Source organism: Eumetopias jubatus, unplaced genomic scaffold (assembly GCF_037043125.1).
Source record: "Eumetopias jubatus isolate StellerSeaLion01/CBP00866 unplaced genomic scaffold, mEumJub1_p1.0 scaffold_6, whole genome shotgun sequence".
Classification (NCBI taxonomy): domain Eukaryota; kingdom Metazoa; phylum Chordata; class Mammalia; order Carnivora; family Otariidae; genus Eumetopias; species Eumetopias jubatus.
In genome coordinates, this window is record NW_028274812.1 from 59,741,823 (window position 1) to 59,758,445 (window position 16,623).

At 33.5% G+C, this 16,623-nt stretch overlaps 1 protein-coding gene across 1 annotated transcript in view; it reads left to right on the top strand.

The window, feature by feature from the left end:
• Positions 1–16,623, top strand: part of ASCC3 (activating signal cointegrator 1 complex subunit 3) — a 338,572-nt gene that overhangs the window by 249,421 nt on the left and 72,528 nt on the right. Inside the window, exons 35-36 of the mRNA XM_028104151.2 lie at positions 10,422–10,533; positions 10,729–10,863. Coding sequence (XP_027959952.1) covers positions 10,422–10,533; positions 10,729–10,863 — 247 coding nt within the window. The remainder of the gene's footprint in view (positions 1–10,421; positions 10,534–10,728; positions 10,864–16,623) is intronic.

The window sequence follows — 16,623 nt, forward strand, 5'->3', positions numbered from 1 at the left end:
TGCAGTGCCCTCTCCAGCCCTTATAACCATCCAAGTTCTAACAGTCTTAAAAGTCCAGTCATATATTGATAAATGCACTTAAATTAATTTTCAGGAGGTGATGGTCTATATACTCTTGACTATCCTTATCAAAGTTGCTAGTTCTTTTTAGAGTAGTCACCTGAACATATTTTGAGATACCTAGCTAGGTTGAGACTAAGACTGGTCTTACCCTGAAGTAGAAACCTGTGCCCAAGCTGTTGCCATTTGAATTAATCAGTCCAGAATAGGTACAGCAATAAATTTTTTTGAAGGGCTATGATGACATTTTACACAAAAAGAGAACAAGCAATCCTAAAATTTGTGTGGAACCACAAAAGACCTCGAATAGCCACAGCAAACCTGAGAAAGAAGAACAAAGCTGGAGGCATCACACCTGATTTCAAACTATATTACAAAGGTATAGTAATCAAAACAGTATGGTATTGGCATAAAAACAGACACATAGATCAATGGAACAGAGAGCCCAATAATAAGCCCATACATATATGGTCAATTAATTTACTCAAAGGAGCCAAGAATATAAAACGGAGAAAGTATAGTCTCTTTAGTAAATGATATTGGGAAAGCTGGATATTCACATGCAAAAGAATGAAACTGGACCCATATATTTCACCATGCAGAAAAATCAACTCAAAATGGATTAAAGACTTGAAGGTAAGACCTGAAACAGGAAAACTGCTAGAAGACATAGAAGGTAGTGTCCTTGACTTTGGTCTTAGCGATGAGTTTTTGGATTTTACACCATAAGCGGAGGCAAAAATAAACAAGTGGACCACATCAAACTAAAATGCTTCTGCGCAGTAAAGGAAACCAGCAAAATGAAAAGGCAACCTACGAACTGGGAGAAAATATGTGCAAATCACATATCTGATTAGAGGTTAATATCCAAAATATATAAATAATTCATACAACTGAATAGAAAAAGAACAATCTGATTTAAAAATGGGCTAAGGGGGCGCCTGGGTGGCTCAGTCGGTTAAGCGGCTGCCTTCGGCTCGGGTCATGATCCCAGGGTCCCGGGATCGAGCCCCACATCGGGCTCCCTGCTCAGCGGGAAGCCTGCTTCTCCCTCTCCCTCTGCCTGCCTCTCTGCCTACTTGTTCTCTCTCTGTATCTCTCTGCCAAATAAATAAATAAAATTTTTAAAAAAATAAAAATAAAAATGGGCTAAGGATCTGAATAGACATTTTTCTAAAGAGGACGTACAGATGGCCAGTAGGTACATGAAAAGGTGCTCGACATCACTAATCACCAGGGAAATGCAAATCAAAACCATAAGATATCATCTCACACCCTAGAATGGCTAGTATCAGAAAGACAAGAAATAAGTGTTTGTGAGGATGTGGGGAAAAGGGAACTCTGTGCACTGTTCGTGAAAATGAAAATTGGTGCAGCCACTGTGGAAAACAGTATGGAGGTTCCTCAAAAAATGAAAAATGGAACTACCACATGATCCAGCAATTCCATTGCTGGGTATTTATCCAAAGAATATGAAATCACAGTCTCAAAAAGATATCTGCACTCCCATGTTCATTGCAATATTATTTACAATAGCGAACACCTAGAAACAACCTGAGTGTCCATCAGTGGATGAACAGATAAAGACATGATACACACACACTCACACTGAAATATTATTAACCAAAAAAAAAAAAAAAAAAAAAAGGAAATCCTGCCATTTGCAATAATATGGATGGACCTGGAGGGCATAATGCTAAGTTAAATAAGTCAAGCAGAGAAAGACAAATACTGTATGTTGTCACTTGTATGTGGACTCTACCAACAACAGCAAAAAGAAAAAAAAAAACCTCATAGATACAAAGAACAGATCATGGGTAGGGTGGGCAAAATGGATGAAGGAGGTCAAAAAGTACAAACTTCCAGTTATAAGATAAATAATCCTGAGAACCTAATGTACAGAATTATAGTTAATACTGTATATATATTTGAAAGTTGATGAGAGAGTAGATCTTAAAAGTTCTCATCACAAGAAAAAAGTTTTTAACTATGTTAAGGTAATTGTTGTTAACTAGACAAATTGTGGTAATCATTTCACAATACAAACATATATCAAATAATTATATTGTATAACTAAAACTAATACATTATTACATGTCAATTATGTCTCAATTAGAAAAAAAAGCTATGGTCAGCAACTGGAGGTAGTAGCAACATAAATAATGATTTCTAGTCTCAAAAATCATAGAATTGCCTTAAAATGGTGAGGTAGAAGCATTTAAAAAATTAAATCTAAATTCCTTAATTCAGTAAATGTTTATTGAGTGCCTACTGTGTGTCAAGTACTATTCTAGACATTTTGAAGATGTAAATAAAAAACTTTCTGCTTTCATGACACTCTTATTCTTTTAGCAGAGACAATGAGTTTAAAAGTTAAGCTGATACAAATCCAAACTCCAGTGAGATAGCACCTCACACCCGTCAGAGTGGCTAAAATTAACAACACAGGTAACAACAGATTTTGGTGAGGATGTGGAGAAAGGGGAACCCTCTGGCACTGTTGGTGGGAATGCAAACTGGTGCAGCCACTCTGGAAAACAGTATGGAGGTTCCTCAAAAAGGTTAAAAATAGAACTAACCCACAATCCAGCAATTGCATTGCAATGTTACAACATATTTACCTAAAGGATACAAAACTACTGATTTGAAGGGATACATGCACCCCGATGCTTATAATCACTTTTTTTTTAAAGATTTTATTTATTTATTTGAGAGAGAGAGAGAAACAGTATGAGAGGGGAGAAGGTCAGAGGGAGAAGCAGGCTCCCCACTGAGCCGGGAGCCCGATGTGGGACTCGATCCCAGGACTCCGGATCACGACCTGAGCCGAAGGCAGTCACCCAGCCAACTGAGCCACCCAGGCACCCCACCCCGATGTTTATAGCAGCATTATCAACAGTAGCCAAACTATGGAAAGAACCCAAATGTCCATCAACTGGTGAATGGATAAAGAAGAAGTGGTGTACACACACACACACACACACACACACACACAGGAAAATTACCCAGCCATCAAAAAGAATGAAATTTTGCCATTTGCAATGACATGAATGGAACTAGAGTATACTATGCTAAACAAAATAAGAGAAAAACAAATACTATATGATTTCACTCATATGTGGAATTTAAAAAATAAAACAGATGAACATAGGGGAAAAAAGAAAAAAAGGGGCAAACCATAAAACAGACTTTTAACCAAAGAGAACAAACTGAGGGTTACTGAAAGAGAGATGGGCTGGGGGGATGGCTTAAATGCGTGAAGGGTATTAAGGAGGGCACTTGTAATGAGCACTAGGTATCGTATATAAATGATGACTCACTAAATTCTGTACCTGAAACTAATATTACACTGTATGTTAACCAACTGGAATTTAAATAAAAACTTGAAAAAGAAAAAAAAATGTTAGGTTAGAAAGTTATGAATGCTTTGAAAAAAAGAACATGGTACTGAAGACCAGGAGGCCAAGTGGGTGGAGTGGGAGGATTATAGTATTAAATAGGGAGACAGAGCGGGCCTAATTAAAGGTGCTAAAGAGGGAAATGGGGAGATGTTGGTCAAAAGATACAAATTTCCAGTTATAAATGCTGTAATCTACAGCATGATGACTATAGTTAATAATACTGTATTAGTTTTGTTTTTTTTTTTTAAGAAGGTGCTGACTTTTGAATAAAGACTTAAAAGGGATGAGAAATTTGGCCACAGGAATATCTAGGGAAAACATTTCAGACCAAGAGAACAGGAGAGGTTCTAAGGCATGCATGTCTGGTGTATTCAAGGCATGGAGAGGAGAAGTTGTAGCTGATACAGAGTGAATAAGGGGTAGACAGTAGCAGGAGATGAGATTAGGGATGTGGGCGATTGGTGGTTGTACCAGTCATGTGAGACCTGAGCTGAGACACCATGGGAATGACTTTGACTTATCAGTGATATAAGAACCATTGTGGGGTTTTGAGTAGAGAAGTGACAGGATCTATTTGTTATATAAATCTGGTCAATTATAAATGTTAAAAAATAATTTAAACTAAACTGTTGAAAGACAGAAATTCTCAGATTCAATTATTTTATATCCAGCTAAACAGATTTGTAAGAAACATCAAATCAAAGTGCTATAGAAAAGTTGAAAGTTAAGGATTGAAAGAAGATATGAGGGACAGTAACAAAAAGAAAGCAACAGTTGCAGAATTAAAATCTGAGAAAATGAAATTCAAGGTAAAGAAGAACTAAAAAGGACAAAGAAGAATGGTCCATATAGATAGCAAGCATAATCACTAAATAGTTATAGTATACAAATTTTTAGGTAACTAAAAACATAGCATCAAAATACAGAAAGCAAAAACTGATAGAAATTCAAGATGCTAACTAAATTACAATCATGTTGAGAGACTTGAACACCTCTTTTGAAAATCAGCATTCCAAAGAAATATAAAAAGTACTTTGTAAAATAGAGGGTTTGATTAACAGTATCTTTGAATATGTGTATGTATCTTTATATTTCTCCTCCCCCAAAAGAATAAGGCTTCTTATAAATACTCATCAAAATTTATTTATAAAAATACACTATGTACTAGGCCACAAAGAACAACTCAGTGTATTTCAAAACATGGAGATCATAAGGCTACATTCCCAGTGTATAATGCTGCAATAATACCAGAAATAAACAAGAAAAAGGATGGCAAAGGCAATCTACCTGCTTGGGACTTAACTATTTTTATTCTAGTGGAGGGTGAAAATTTATTTTAAAGGTAAAGACTAGAGCTATAAAAAAATAAAAGTAATATATAACAAAGTCAGTGAATTTCTCAGTCACAGCACAATTCCAAGGAGTATTCATATCTTTAGAGCATCTACAAGATAGCATAAATGCTTGAAAACAAAATAAGCATTCATCTCTAGGAACTAGATGAACATTAGCAAAACCACACATATGAGAAAGGAATTTATAAAAGTAAAAATTGAAACTAATAACGTGAGAAACAAAACATACACTAACATTATTTATTATCTATTATACTTGAGTTGTTTTAAGAGCCTCATTTAGTATTATTATGATCCCCATTTTGTAGATGAAGGGACTGAAGCACAGGGAGATTGAGCAACTTGCCCATAATCACACAGCTCCTGAGTGACAGAGGGAGCATTGGAATTCGGCCACTCTGGCTCCAGGGGCCACAGTCTCCATCCCCAGGCTCATTATCAGGTCCAGAACCCAAATATTCACACTTGCTCTCCACTTCTTCCAGTGCTATGCTGGAAAATGTGTTCTTTATGGAAACCATACCATACAGATTTTGAATGTGTAACACTTTTGTTCATTTGATGAAAAAAAAAAAAGTGTCAGTTTTAATATCTATACGTTTACATCTGGATAAAAATGAGAACGTGCCTAAATCAATTTTTATGATTTATGTATTTTATTTATAAAATAATTCTGCTATAGTGAAGCTCTACAATCAGAAAGAATTCTGATTGGCTCTTGATTGTATCTTCTTATTATTATTGTCTGTTTTAAAATCACCTGTTCCATAATCTGGAAGCAAAGAAAGGCACAAGATTTCAGGAAATTGGCAAATTTTTCCTACTTATTTTTAGATATATTAGAAGTTTCAAGGAAGCTAAAATCTTATATCATGTGTAGTTTTAATTTATCCTTAATACTCCCTATTATTCAGTTTCATAAATTGAGATTTGACTTTTGGTTGGGTGGGAGAGGCATATATACATGCATGTGTGTGTTACAAGGAGAAATTGAGGTTTATTTAAAATAGAAAAGACAAAGACCACTTCCAAAATACGGTCATACATAAATAGTAAATATGACCTAATTCTCCAGCTCCCTTCATTTAGTCATACTACTGGAAGATACCCCCAGCACACTACCACCAAAAGTAGAACTTATGTTGACAAAGATTCTGCCACTGTTCCTGGATTGTTCTCTATGTGTCCGTTTATATTCTCATGTGTGTGTGTGATATGTATATACATGCAAATATATGCACATGCATACAAAGATGTATTTATATGCATAAATATATATGTAGACACACATTACATTAGTGTGTTCAAATGTATATAAACACATGTACTGGGTGCATCATGAAATATAATATATTCCAAATTGAGTTCTGGATTCAATTTGTATGTTCAATTTTACTCTCTTGTTTTCTCCTGAGAAAGCTTTTAAGCATTTCTGGGACAAAAAATGTTGTGGTAGTTTCAGCTGTCCCTGCAACCACTTTTATTATTTGTGTCATTATTCCTGCTGCATAATCTGAACATAAAAAAACATGGTTCTGTAACAAATGACTTCCCAGGACTGACAGTTTATAGCTGCAGCATTTCAAGACTGATGAAAAATTTCCCAGCAAGATCTCTGGCCAGGTTTACAATAACGAAACAGGAAATGGCTGCCACTATTCACATTAAATCCAGACTGTTTGGTGTAACTTTATCTGTGTTTTCGATTACAATAAAATCTCTTTCATTCCCACCAGCAAAATTTCATCCTTATTAACGGTTGCCAAAAGATAACTTGAGGTTTTATGTGTGGTATTCCTGTTTGTCCTTTGATAAGATCTTTTAAAGATAATTGTTTAAAAGTTTTACCTTTTGGATTTTTTAAATTTAATGAACTTCGTAAATTTTTATGAGAGGGAGAGGTTTGTTATGACTTTTTCCCAATGGACTGCTAATAGAAGTTAGCTTGCCTAGCCCATGTGCTAGATGCTGTCAGTATCAAACTGCCTTTGACTTTCACACCTCCCAGGGGACTAGTAATTGTTGTGTTCAAACAGCCTGTAATTGTGATCCCGCTGGCTTTCTCAGTACGCTTCTGGCTATTAGAATCATTAAACAACTCAACACCTGTTAACAGCATTGTAAATATTCAACCCTGCTTGTGTGCAGGTTGAGTCCAATATAGAGAAATCTTACAGAGCTCATAAATTAGAGCTTCTGACAAGTCAATTATTGTGAAACTGGGTTTCTCTGTGAAATAAATGAAATAGCATGCTGACAAAAAGGTAGGCTGTCTGCTTATGGCAGAGAAAAGATAATGACTTGATGATCCAATGCAGTGAGCATGAAACTACATTGTATCCTTTATCTGTAATTAAACAGTTGTGTAATATTTCTGTTTTAATAACCAGTAAATTGTAAATTTTGTACTGTGGAGAGTGCAACATGAAAACAGACCTTTTTACTTAGCTGTTGCTTGCTTTTTCAAGTTAGTAAAGTGATTATTGAAATTAATGATATATAATGTTTTAAGCTAAATGCTTATAATTATTTGGGCTAGAAATTACCCAGTGACTGAAGAGTTCATGCAGTAAAAGCAAAGGCCATATAATGCTAATGAAGATCATGTAAATATAAACTCCATTGTTTATTCACAGAAAACTGTCAGAATATATTACCTCTCAAAATTTTATGTGACCTAGACAATAATTTCATTTACATTTCATTTATTTTACAGTGTCTTATAAATTATATATCTAATTAAGATGTAGCAAATCTTACTTTTATAAGGATTTGGAAATGTAAGTAAACTTAGGTCAAATATTAGCAAAGAATAATAGTATAAATCAGTGAAGTTACATCACAACAAAAATTATGCATTTTAGTGTTTGTGTTGGGTGTATAGAAGACAAGTTTTTAATGTTTGAGATTTTCCTATTCTTGAATGTAATATTTTATCTAGCATTTTCTATTTTTAAAAGTTATCACTTTCTAAAAATAAATAAATAAAAGTTATCATTTACATATGCAAGGATACCCGAAGTAAACTATTTGAGGATTTTTTTTTTAAGTTCTAGATTACCCCTGGATTCCATAAAGATAAAAGTATTGATACTGAGTAAATTGAAGGTCAATTCAATTACTTAAATTGAATTTTTGCATTTCTTCTCTTAGGCAAGTCAAGTGTGAGAGTGTTGGTGAGTGCATTAGAAAAGAAAAAATACCTGGAAGTTTTTTAAGTTATTCCAAAAAATGTGTTGATTTTTTAGCAAGTTAGAGTATGTGTAGTGTAGTCATCAAATAATTTGTTGTAATCTCAGAAACATAATTTTAATTGGGTTTTTTTTTCATTTTTGCAACTTATTTTAAGTGTTTAAGAAATGTTTATCCTGACTGTACTTTATCTGAATAAAAGCTACAAATTAGTCTTTAAAACTTCCCAATAAACTTAGACAAACATTAGAAAGGGTATTAGCCCATCAGAATATACCTTGTAAATACATAAAACAGTGGCTAAAATAAATATTTTAAAAATTTATAATTTTTGAAGGAAAGTGTTTATCATAGATGGTTTTAAATATTATTTGTAAGTATACTAAATTTGTTAAAGTAAAACATGGTAAAATTGTCATTCAGTTATATTTATAGGGTAATGGCTTATGGTAATCAGTAGCAGCATCCATGAGATTTTTTGTTTTAAATTGCCTAGTAAATTTTTAGACAAAAATGGTATTTTAACTTTTTGTTTTTCATGGTAATATTATTTTCATAATGTCTTCCTTCTGTAATTTTAATTGCATAAAGAATTATTTGATTCTTGCTCTAGAAATTCTATTACTTATTCAGTTCCTGGGCACATTTTCACTGCTTTTTTTTTCAATTTAGAAATAATTTTATCAACTATATATTAATCCAGACAGCTGAAAATCGTGTTGGAAAATGTATAGATTTAGCAACCCAAAAGAATGTGAAATATAAAGTAAACAATTCTGTTGCAGAAAGTTTGGCTGATAAATTCCATTTGTCAGAAAAAAATGAAAGACAAGTATCACTAATAATTTGGAATGGCTTTAGAGATCTCTTTTATGGGGCACTGAATGTCCAGCATTTTATTTTCACCTTCTACAGCAGAATACATTATTCTAACTAATACTCCCTTTAGTCATTTTTCAGGATAAAGGAAATATTTTCTAATGGTTTCTAATGCTGGTTTTTCACTTTATATGCCTAGATAAAAATTTGTACATTTTGTTTAAATTAACAACAGCACTGGTTTCAATACTTATTTATCTGTTCACTGATAAATATTGCTTTATTTTGGTCTGTGACAAGAACTTTTCCAGGAAAGGCAATAATTTCTCTGCAGATTAAAATGAAAAGAAACTATTTCTCTTTTGTGAAAATTAAAATCATCAGCATATAATTATGATTTACAGTTATTTTCCCAAGTAAATAGTCTGTTATTAATCCTTATTTAGTGGAAGCTCTCATATTGGTATACCTAGCCGTTTGTGCAAACTTCTCATTCTATTGGAAGTATATCATGCCATCATTTAAGTCCTACTTTGTGTATTTTTAAATAAATTTTTACAGTATGCTGACCCCAAATCTTTCCCTTTGAAAAAAGAAAAAAAAATCACCATCCTTGGCCGGTTATGGTTTCCTTTAGGCCTCTCACATTTGAGATTGTTAACACTTTCTTCCCAGACCAAAAATATCCCCTTTCTAGTCCTGTGCAGAAGTACAACCTTTGTGCTGGGGGCTCAGTGATGAGTCTGTTCTGAGGTTACTTTACACTCCTGTTGCTTGATTTGGATGGAGATAGGACATACAGTTCTCTATGCTGACTGAGGTATAGGATTCACCACCAGGAATTAGAGATCTGCCATGACATGGAGGCATTCTGTTACCCTTTGAATCCGTTCCCAGGCACAGATTCCTAGCGATCTTAGATATTTGGCAAGACACTTTTGGACTGAGAGGGTGGAACATTCAGGTGAATTGCATGTCCTTCAGCCTTTTACTTGGAAAATATACAGAGCTGAACCTGTGTTTTTTGTATATAGAAGCTTAGTTCAAATGCTTCATTGTTAGCTTGATGTCCCTTCCAATATTTAGGGTGACCTGTGGTTATTAAGCATTTGGAGAACAATAAATGACTAAATTTCCTGAAAGAATTCATTTGCTACCCAAATCAATAGTTCTTTGAGTTTTATAAAGTTACTGAGGATGGGTTTTCATATATAAAAGGGAATTATATATTTATATATAATATGCTTCTGTTTCTAAATCTAGTGTATACATTTAGTTTGCTGTCGATGTATAAAGTGAAGTCATGCCAGTTTTAACACTGGAAAGTTAGTATCTTTTTAATGTGATACTGAATTTTATCTGCTTATCTTACATAGTTTTAATGTATTATCATTGTTCATGTCCGCAAATCTTAGTATGGGAATTTTGATCTGTACGATGAAACTGGCAGTTGGTAGTTGTTTTACTTCTTTGATTTGCCATAAGTGTAGTTGTTCTTTGAAATTCTGAAAAAAAAATAAAATGATAAAAAATTGAAATGCTTATTTTAGTAGAAACTATCTTGAAACAAATAATGACCTTGCTTCTTTTCCAGCTACTACAATTTGAGTGATGTGAGCCATGATTCTGTGAACAAATTTCTGTCTAGTCTGGTTGAGAAGTCTCTGGTTGAATTGGAACATTCCTACTGTATTGAAATTGGAGAGGTATGACTCAGTCATATACATTCCAAGTGCAAAGACTGCCCAGCTTTTTAACAGTACGGCTTTTGTTCTAATGATAACCAAAAATTTTAACAAAATTGTTGCAATAGCAACCTGCAGTAAGAACGATTAATTTTATGAATGTGTGTGATTCTATTGTACTTTTTATTTGTAATTTTATCTTTCTTTTTGAAATAGGATAATCGGAGCATTGAACCTCTGACATATGGCCGAATTGCTTCTTACTACTATTTGAAGCACCAAACAGTTAAAATGTTCAAAGAGCGTTTGAAACCTGAATGCGGTACCGAAGAATTGCTTTCAATTTTGAGTGTGAGTTCCATGATATTATTGCATTGCTTTTTAATATAAAGAGATTATATCATCTGTATTTCATACCTTCTTTTTAATTTGGGTCTTAAATTGCTGCCAGCCAGTGCCTCTAGAAATTCAGCAAACTGTTTATAAAATCTTTTCCTCTGTCAGACAAGGTCACTACAGAGCAACATATTTGGACCAAGTTTCCCCACATATATATTATCCAAACTTGGGTACTTCTGAGAATGGAATCGGTCACTATTAATATTTAAGTCAGGATAATAAGTATAAACTAGGCTATCCTCAGCAGCCAGATGATCACCCTATCCTTCAATGTAATAAGTTCTATGAATTATAATTGAAAACTTTTCTTACTGCTTCTTTTGGGTCATTCTTGTTGAATCTATGATGTTCCTAAAGTTTCTTTACATAAGGACACACAATTATGGTCTCTTAGAATTAACTAATGCCAAAAAAGCTGTTCAACTCCCTCCCCTGTCCCCCTTCCAAAATAAAAATACAACCAGATTTAGCACATGGTTAAAAAAAAAAAAAAAAAAAACTATACTGTGTTTGGTTTTATTTTTTGGCCAAGAAGCTAAGAACTAAATTTTATATTGAAGGTAAAATTACTATTAGGAGTATCTTCTCCATTTTCCTTTCAGCATACTATATATGCATTTTGTCTTTGTTGAGTTTAAATATAATTTCCCACAGAACTTTATTAGCACATTAGTCAAGATATATATTATAAATGAATACTATATATTATCTTACCCCTCAAGTACATTGGTATTATTTTAAAGAGTTAAGAACCATTGGACTGTATAATGTCTTTAAGGTCCTTCTCTTATGTAATCATTGATTCTGAGGTAGTTCACTTACTTATTAGCTTCTTTCTTAACTTCTTTGCTTATCATTCTCAATTGGCTTCAATATCCCATTCACAGTTTCCAATTTTTCAGTGTTTTCCCTTTGAGAAGCTGGTTTGTAGATTTTGTGTGAACATAGGGCCAAGTACATTGTAGTGAGTCAGAAAATAATTTATTAATGAATTGATGGATGGGTCCTGTGTTCATCAGCTCTCTGTTATTTGCTCTATAAAAAAGAGTAGAGAATTGAAGTATATGAGGCAGCTATCAAAAAAAATTTTTATGAAATTAAAAATTCATTTCTGAAGTAAGAGTATGAAAAAATAAGAATTGTTTTTAGATCCCTAAGAATGAGGTTTTTATTATTTCCCAGTTAGAGAGTCATAAAAACATGATTTATCTGGGTGGAAGACAGTAAAATCATGGTTAATTAATTTGGGCAAGTGTTTTAAACTAGTATCTGTTAGATCTAAGAATATAATTTTCCTTTCATATTTACCTACCTTGATATATTTATCTAATCTAATAATTAAGAATTAGGAATTTGGGAACACACGTAATAAGAGCTAACACCTTTGAGCACTTTTCATGTGCTAAGCACTATTCTAGGAACTTTACATCAATAAATTCATTTAATCCTAACAACACTCATTTTATATTGATAACATCCCATTATTATTCCTATTTTACAGGTTAACTAACCTCTCTAAGGTTACACAGCAAGTGAATACTTTGCAATCTAGCAGTCCAAGTATGGGTTCTTAACCACTGTCCTGCCTCTCATTTCACACACACACACACACACACACACACACACACACACACACACACACACACACACACACTGAACTGAAGTGGAAGATTTTGAGGTAGGAGATTCGTGTTAAGACTGGATCCTTGATGCACATTTTGGATACTAACCCTTTATCAGAAATGTTATTTGCAAATATCTTCCATTCCATAGGTTGCCTTTTAGTTTTGTTGATTGTTTCCTTTGCTGTGCAGAAGTTTTTTATCTTGATGAAATCTCAGTAGTTCTTGCTTTTGTTTCCCTAGCCTCTGGAGACGTATCTAGTAAGAAGTTGCTTTGGCTGATGTCAGAGTGGTTGCTGCCTGTGTTCTCTAGAATTTTGATGGTTTCCTGTGTCACATTTAGGTCTTTCATCCATTTTTAATTTATTTTTGTGTATGGTGTTAAAAAAAAAATGGTCCAGTTTCATAGCTATGTTGCTATCCAGTTTTCCCAACAGCATTTGTTGAAGAGACCATCTTTTTTCTGTTGGATATTTTTTCCTTCTTTGTCTAATATTAGTTGATCATAGAGTTGTGGGTCCATTTCTAGGTTTTCTATTCTGTTCCATTGATCTGTGTGTCTGTTTTGTGCTAGTACCATACTGCCTTGATGATTACAGCTTTGTAATAGAGCTTGAAGTCTGGAATTGTGATGCCTCCAGCTTTGCTTTTCTTTTTCAACATTCCCTTGGCTATTCAGGGTCTTTTGTGGTTCCACACAAATTTTAGAATTGTTTGTTTTAGCTCTGTGAAAATTGCTGGTGCTATTTTGGTAGGGGTTGCATTAAATATATAGATTGCTTTGGGTAGTATAGACATTTTAGAAATATTTGTCCTTCCAATCCATGAAAAAAGAAAAAAAAAAGACTGGATGCACATTGTTTGTAAAGGTTTGTGAAAACCATATGCCTATTACACTCTGTATCCCCCTCCACCCCACTAAAAAAGACCCAAAAATATATCCAGTACCAAGAGAATTAAACTGTTGTCCTCTTCAGTCTTCTCTGAAAAGGCATTGATCAGAACAAGACATCTGTCCACATCCTTTCAGCAGCTTGTTTCTTTCTACCATTACAACCCCTGAAACCAGTTACACTGATCTATCTCATGGTTTGTTTTTATTAAAATAAGGTCAATCCTTGTGATACCTAAGCAAAACAAATCATCTACAAATACATGTAATATAAACTCAACAGTATATTTATATAGATATTGTTTGGGGTACCCCTTAATAATTTTCACAGCAACAATGATGTCAGCTTTTCATCCTATGGTGTTTAAGTCCAGGAAACTTAGCCTGTGCTAGATAGCATCTAAGTCTGTAATATCTCAGTGACTGATTTTTGAATGAGGATATAGGGGCATTAGAACTGTAGGACTCACAAAGACAAGGAGATCTGCAGGTACCACTGTTTTGTTAATTTCTTGTGTCAGAATTACTTTCCATTCCCTAGAGAACATATGTGTAACTAACAAAGAAATATTAAATAATAAAGCAAGATTGGATTTGAGGTAATTACAGTGCAATTTCTAGAATTCATTCTGTTGCTGAAAAGTACTTTTTAAATGTTCTCTGTTACCACACTAAAGATTCCTAAATGACTCACATAGCCTCATTATCTTTGCTCTCACCTCCAAAAATGGATATTAAATCTCCTTGTGGTTTTGAAACCAGGAGAAAAGAGCAGCCAGACAGGAGCTCTGGAAAACAGGATGATAAACACAACAGGGGAAAGAAAACCAATAGGAGTGTCGTTAGTTTCAAAGGCATATTTTTTCATTATTATTGTTTTTATTATAGTGCTTAATAATGTCACCTTATACTTTTGAAAAATGCAGTATTAGAACTCATTCACTAGCAGCATCTCCTTTTTAAAGATAGTTATTGATGTTTCTAAAGTCATCTTTAAACTTTTTTTATTAATACATTATCTTTTTAAGAAGTTTTAGTATTCCTGAGATCACAACTGAAAAGCTTCTATTCTCTTGAGTATTACTGTGATCTTACTCTAATACTTCCATCAGTTTAATTTTTTAGTGAATGAAGTTTTCTCATTTTATCTTAGGTTACATATTGTATTTAACTTTTTGTTTTCTTTCCTTTGGTATTAATGATAGTATAGAAAGTGTGTTCATTAAGATTTCCTTTGAGGTTCTCTATGTTGCAATGTGATTGATTATACTTGGCACAGAGAAAAAAAACTAGAAGGTAACCAATCATAGAAGGAAAAGAGAATATTAAGACATTGACTCATTTTCACCAGGCATTTAAAAATACATAAATGTATTATTTCTCTTTATTTGACATTAAACATGGTTTCAGATGATGATCTCTTGATTTTACATATCCATAACTGATAAATGATAGCTGTTTTTAGACCTCTTTCCCTTTAGAGAAGATATGTATTTTGAATCTCATAGTTAGTTATAGAATTGTTTTTCCTTTACTTAATTTAATTAGAATTCCTACTCTTTATTTAGTCATCTTGTATATCACTGTCAACTTTTCTGATTTTCTTTTTAAGTAAGGATACAATTTTTTTGCTTTTATAATATTTACCAGTATATTTTCTTTCAAAAATAAAAGAAAAAGCATTTAATTAGGTCATTTCATGACATGCTTCCTTGAACAGTGTTTTTGGCACTACAGACTTCCCTCTTCCAGTGTTCAAAGAAGATTGTCAGGTTTGATTAAAAAAACAAACAAACCCATATATTAAGTTCATGTATACCCAGTCTTCTGAATTCTGTTCTTTTTCTTCTATCAGTAGAATGGTTGGGGTCAAGCTGGTATTTTGCAGAATGGTATATTATATTGACAATAATCATCCTTTTGACCAAAGGATGGACAAAGAGGAAATTTCTGAGTTTAAAGTTGAAAATTAAACTCTTCCCAATAGTAAGGAGCTAAGCTAAGTGAAATGGTATTAAGAAATAAATATCTTGAGGAAGACGTGTATCATAAAATCTCACTGATATGAGGAATTCTTAATCTCAGGAAACAAACTGAGGGTTGCTGGAGTGGTTGGGGGGTGGGAGGGATGGGGTGGCTGGGTGATAGACATTGGGGAGGGTATGTGCTATGGTGAGCGCTGTGAATTGTGTAAGACTGTTGAATCACAGACCTGTACCTCTGAAACAAATAATACATTATATGTTAAAAAAAAAAAAAAAGCAGGAAGGGAATAATGAAGGGGGGGAAATCGGAGGGAGAGACGAACCATCAGAGACGATGGACTCTGAAAAACAAACTGAGGGTTCTAGAGCAGAGAGGGGTGGGGGGATGGGTTAGCCTGGTGATGGGTATTAAAGAGGGCACGTATTCAATGGAGCACTGGGTGTTATACGCAAACAATGAATTATGGAACACTACATCAAAAACTAATGTATGGTGATTAACATAGTGTAATAAAAAAAAGAAATATCTTTAAAAAAGAAAAAGAAATACCTTAAGCATAAAATGAAGTATGCATAATTTATATATTTTATCATTAATATGTTACTCTGTACATTGGTCTGTGTTAAATTCCATCAGTCATATTTCTACCCACAGACCATATACTGGTTCTTGTAAAAAATATTTATTTTGTACCTATAATGTGTGAGGCTCTTTCTAGGGGCAGGAGATAGAATAGTGAACATTACTGACAAACATGTGAGAGAGAGAGAGAGAGTGTGACACACATACATATGCCAAATATATAGATTCAGAAAGGGCTGGAATGAATTTATTAATGATAAAACTACTGAAGAACTAAAAGACAAGGTGGAACTCTGCCTGTCATATTCGGTGGGATAGATGGTGATCATTCCTTTACAGACAGAGAAGGTGGAGATTAGGATTAGACTTGTGTGGCATTTACATGAGTTTTCTCTTGGCTCACTAGATACTTGGAATATTTTCATCCCTCCAAGTAATATAAGGAGTTTTGTTTGTTTTTTTAAATGTGGCAATGTGTTAAACTTCCAGGAACTAATTCTTGTTGGTTATTACTTCATTATATATAAATTTTTATTTCAGTCAACACTGAAAAAGAAAATACACTTCCACTAATTATTTTTTTTTAGTAACACCTCTTTTGAGATTTCCATTTCTCCTCATTTGTCTTCT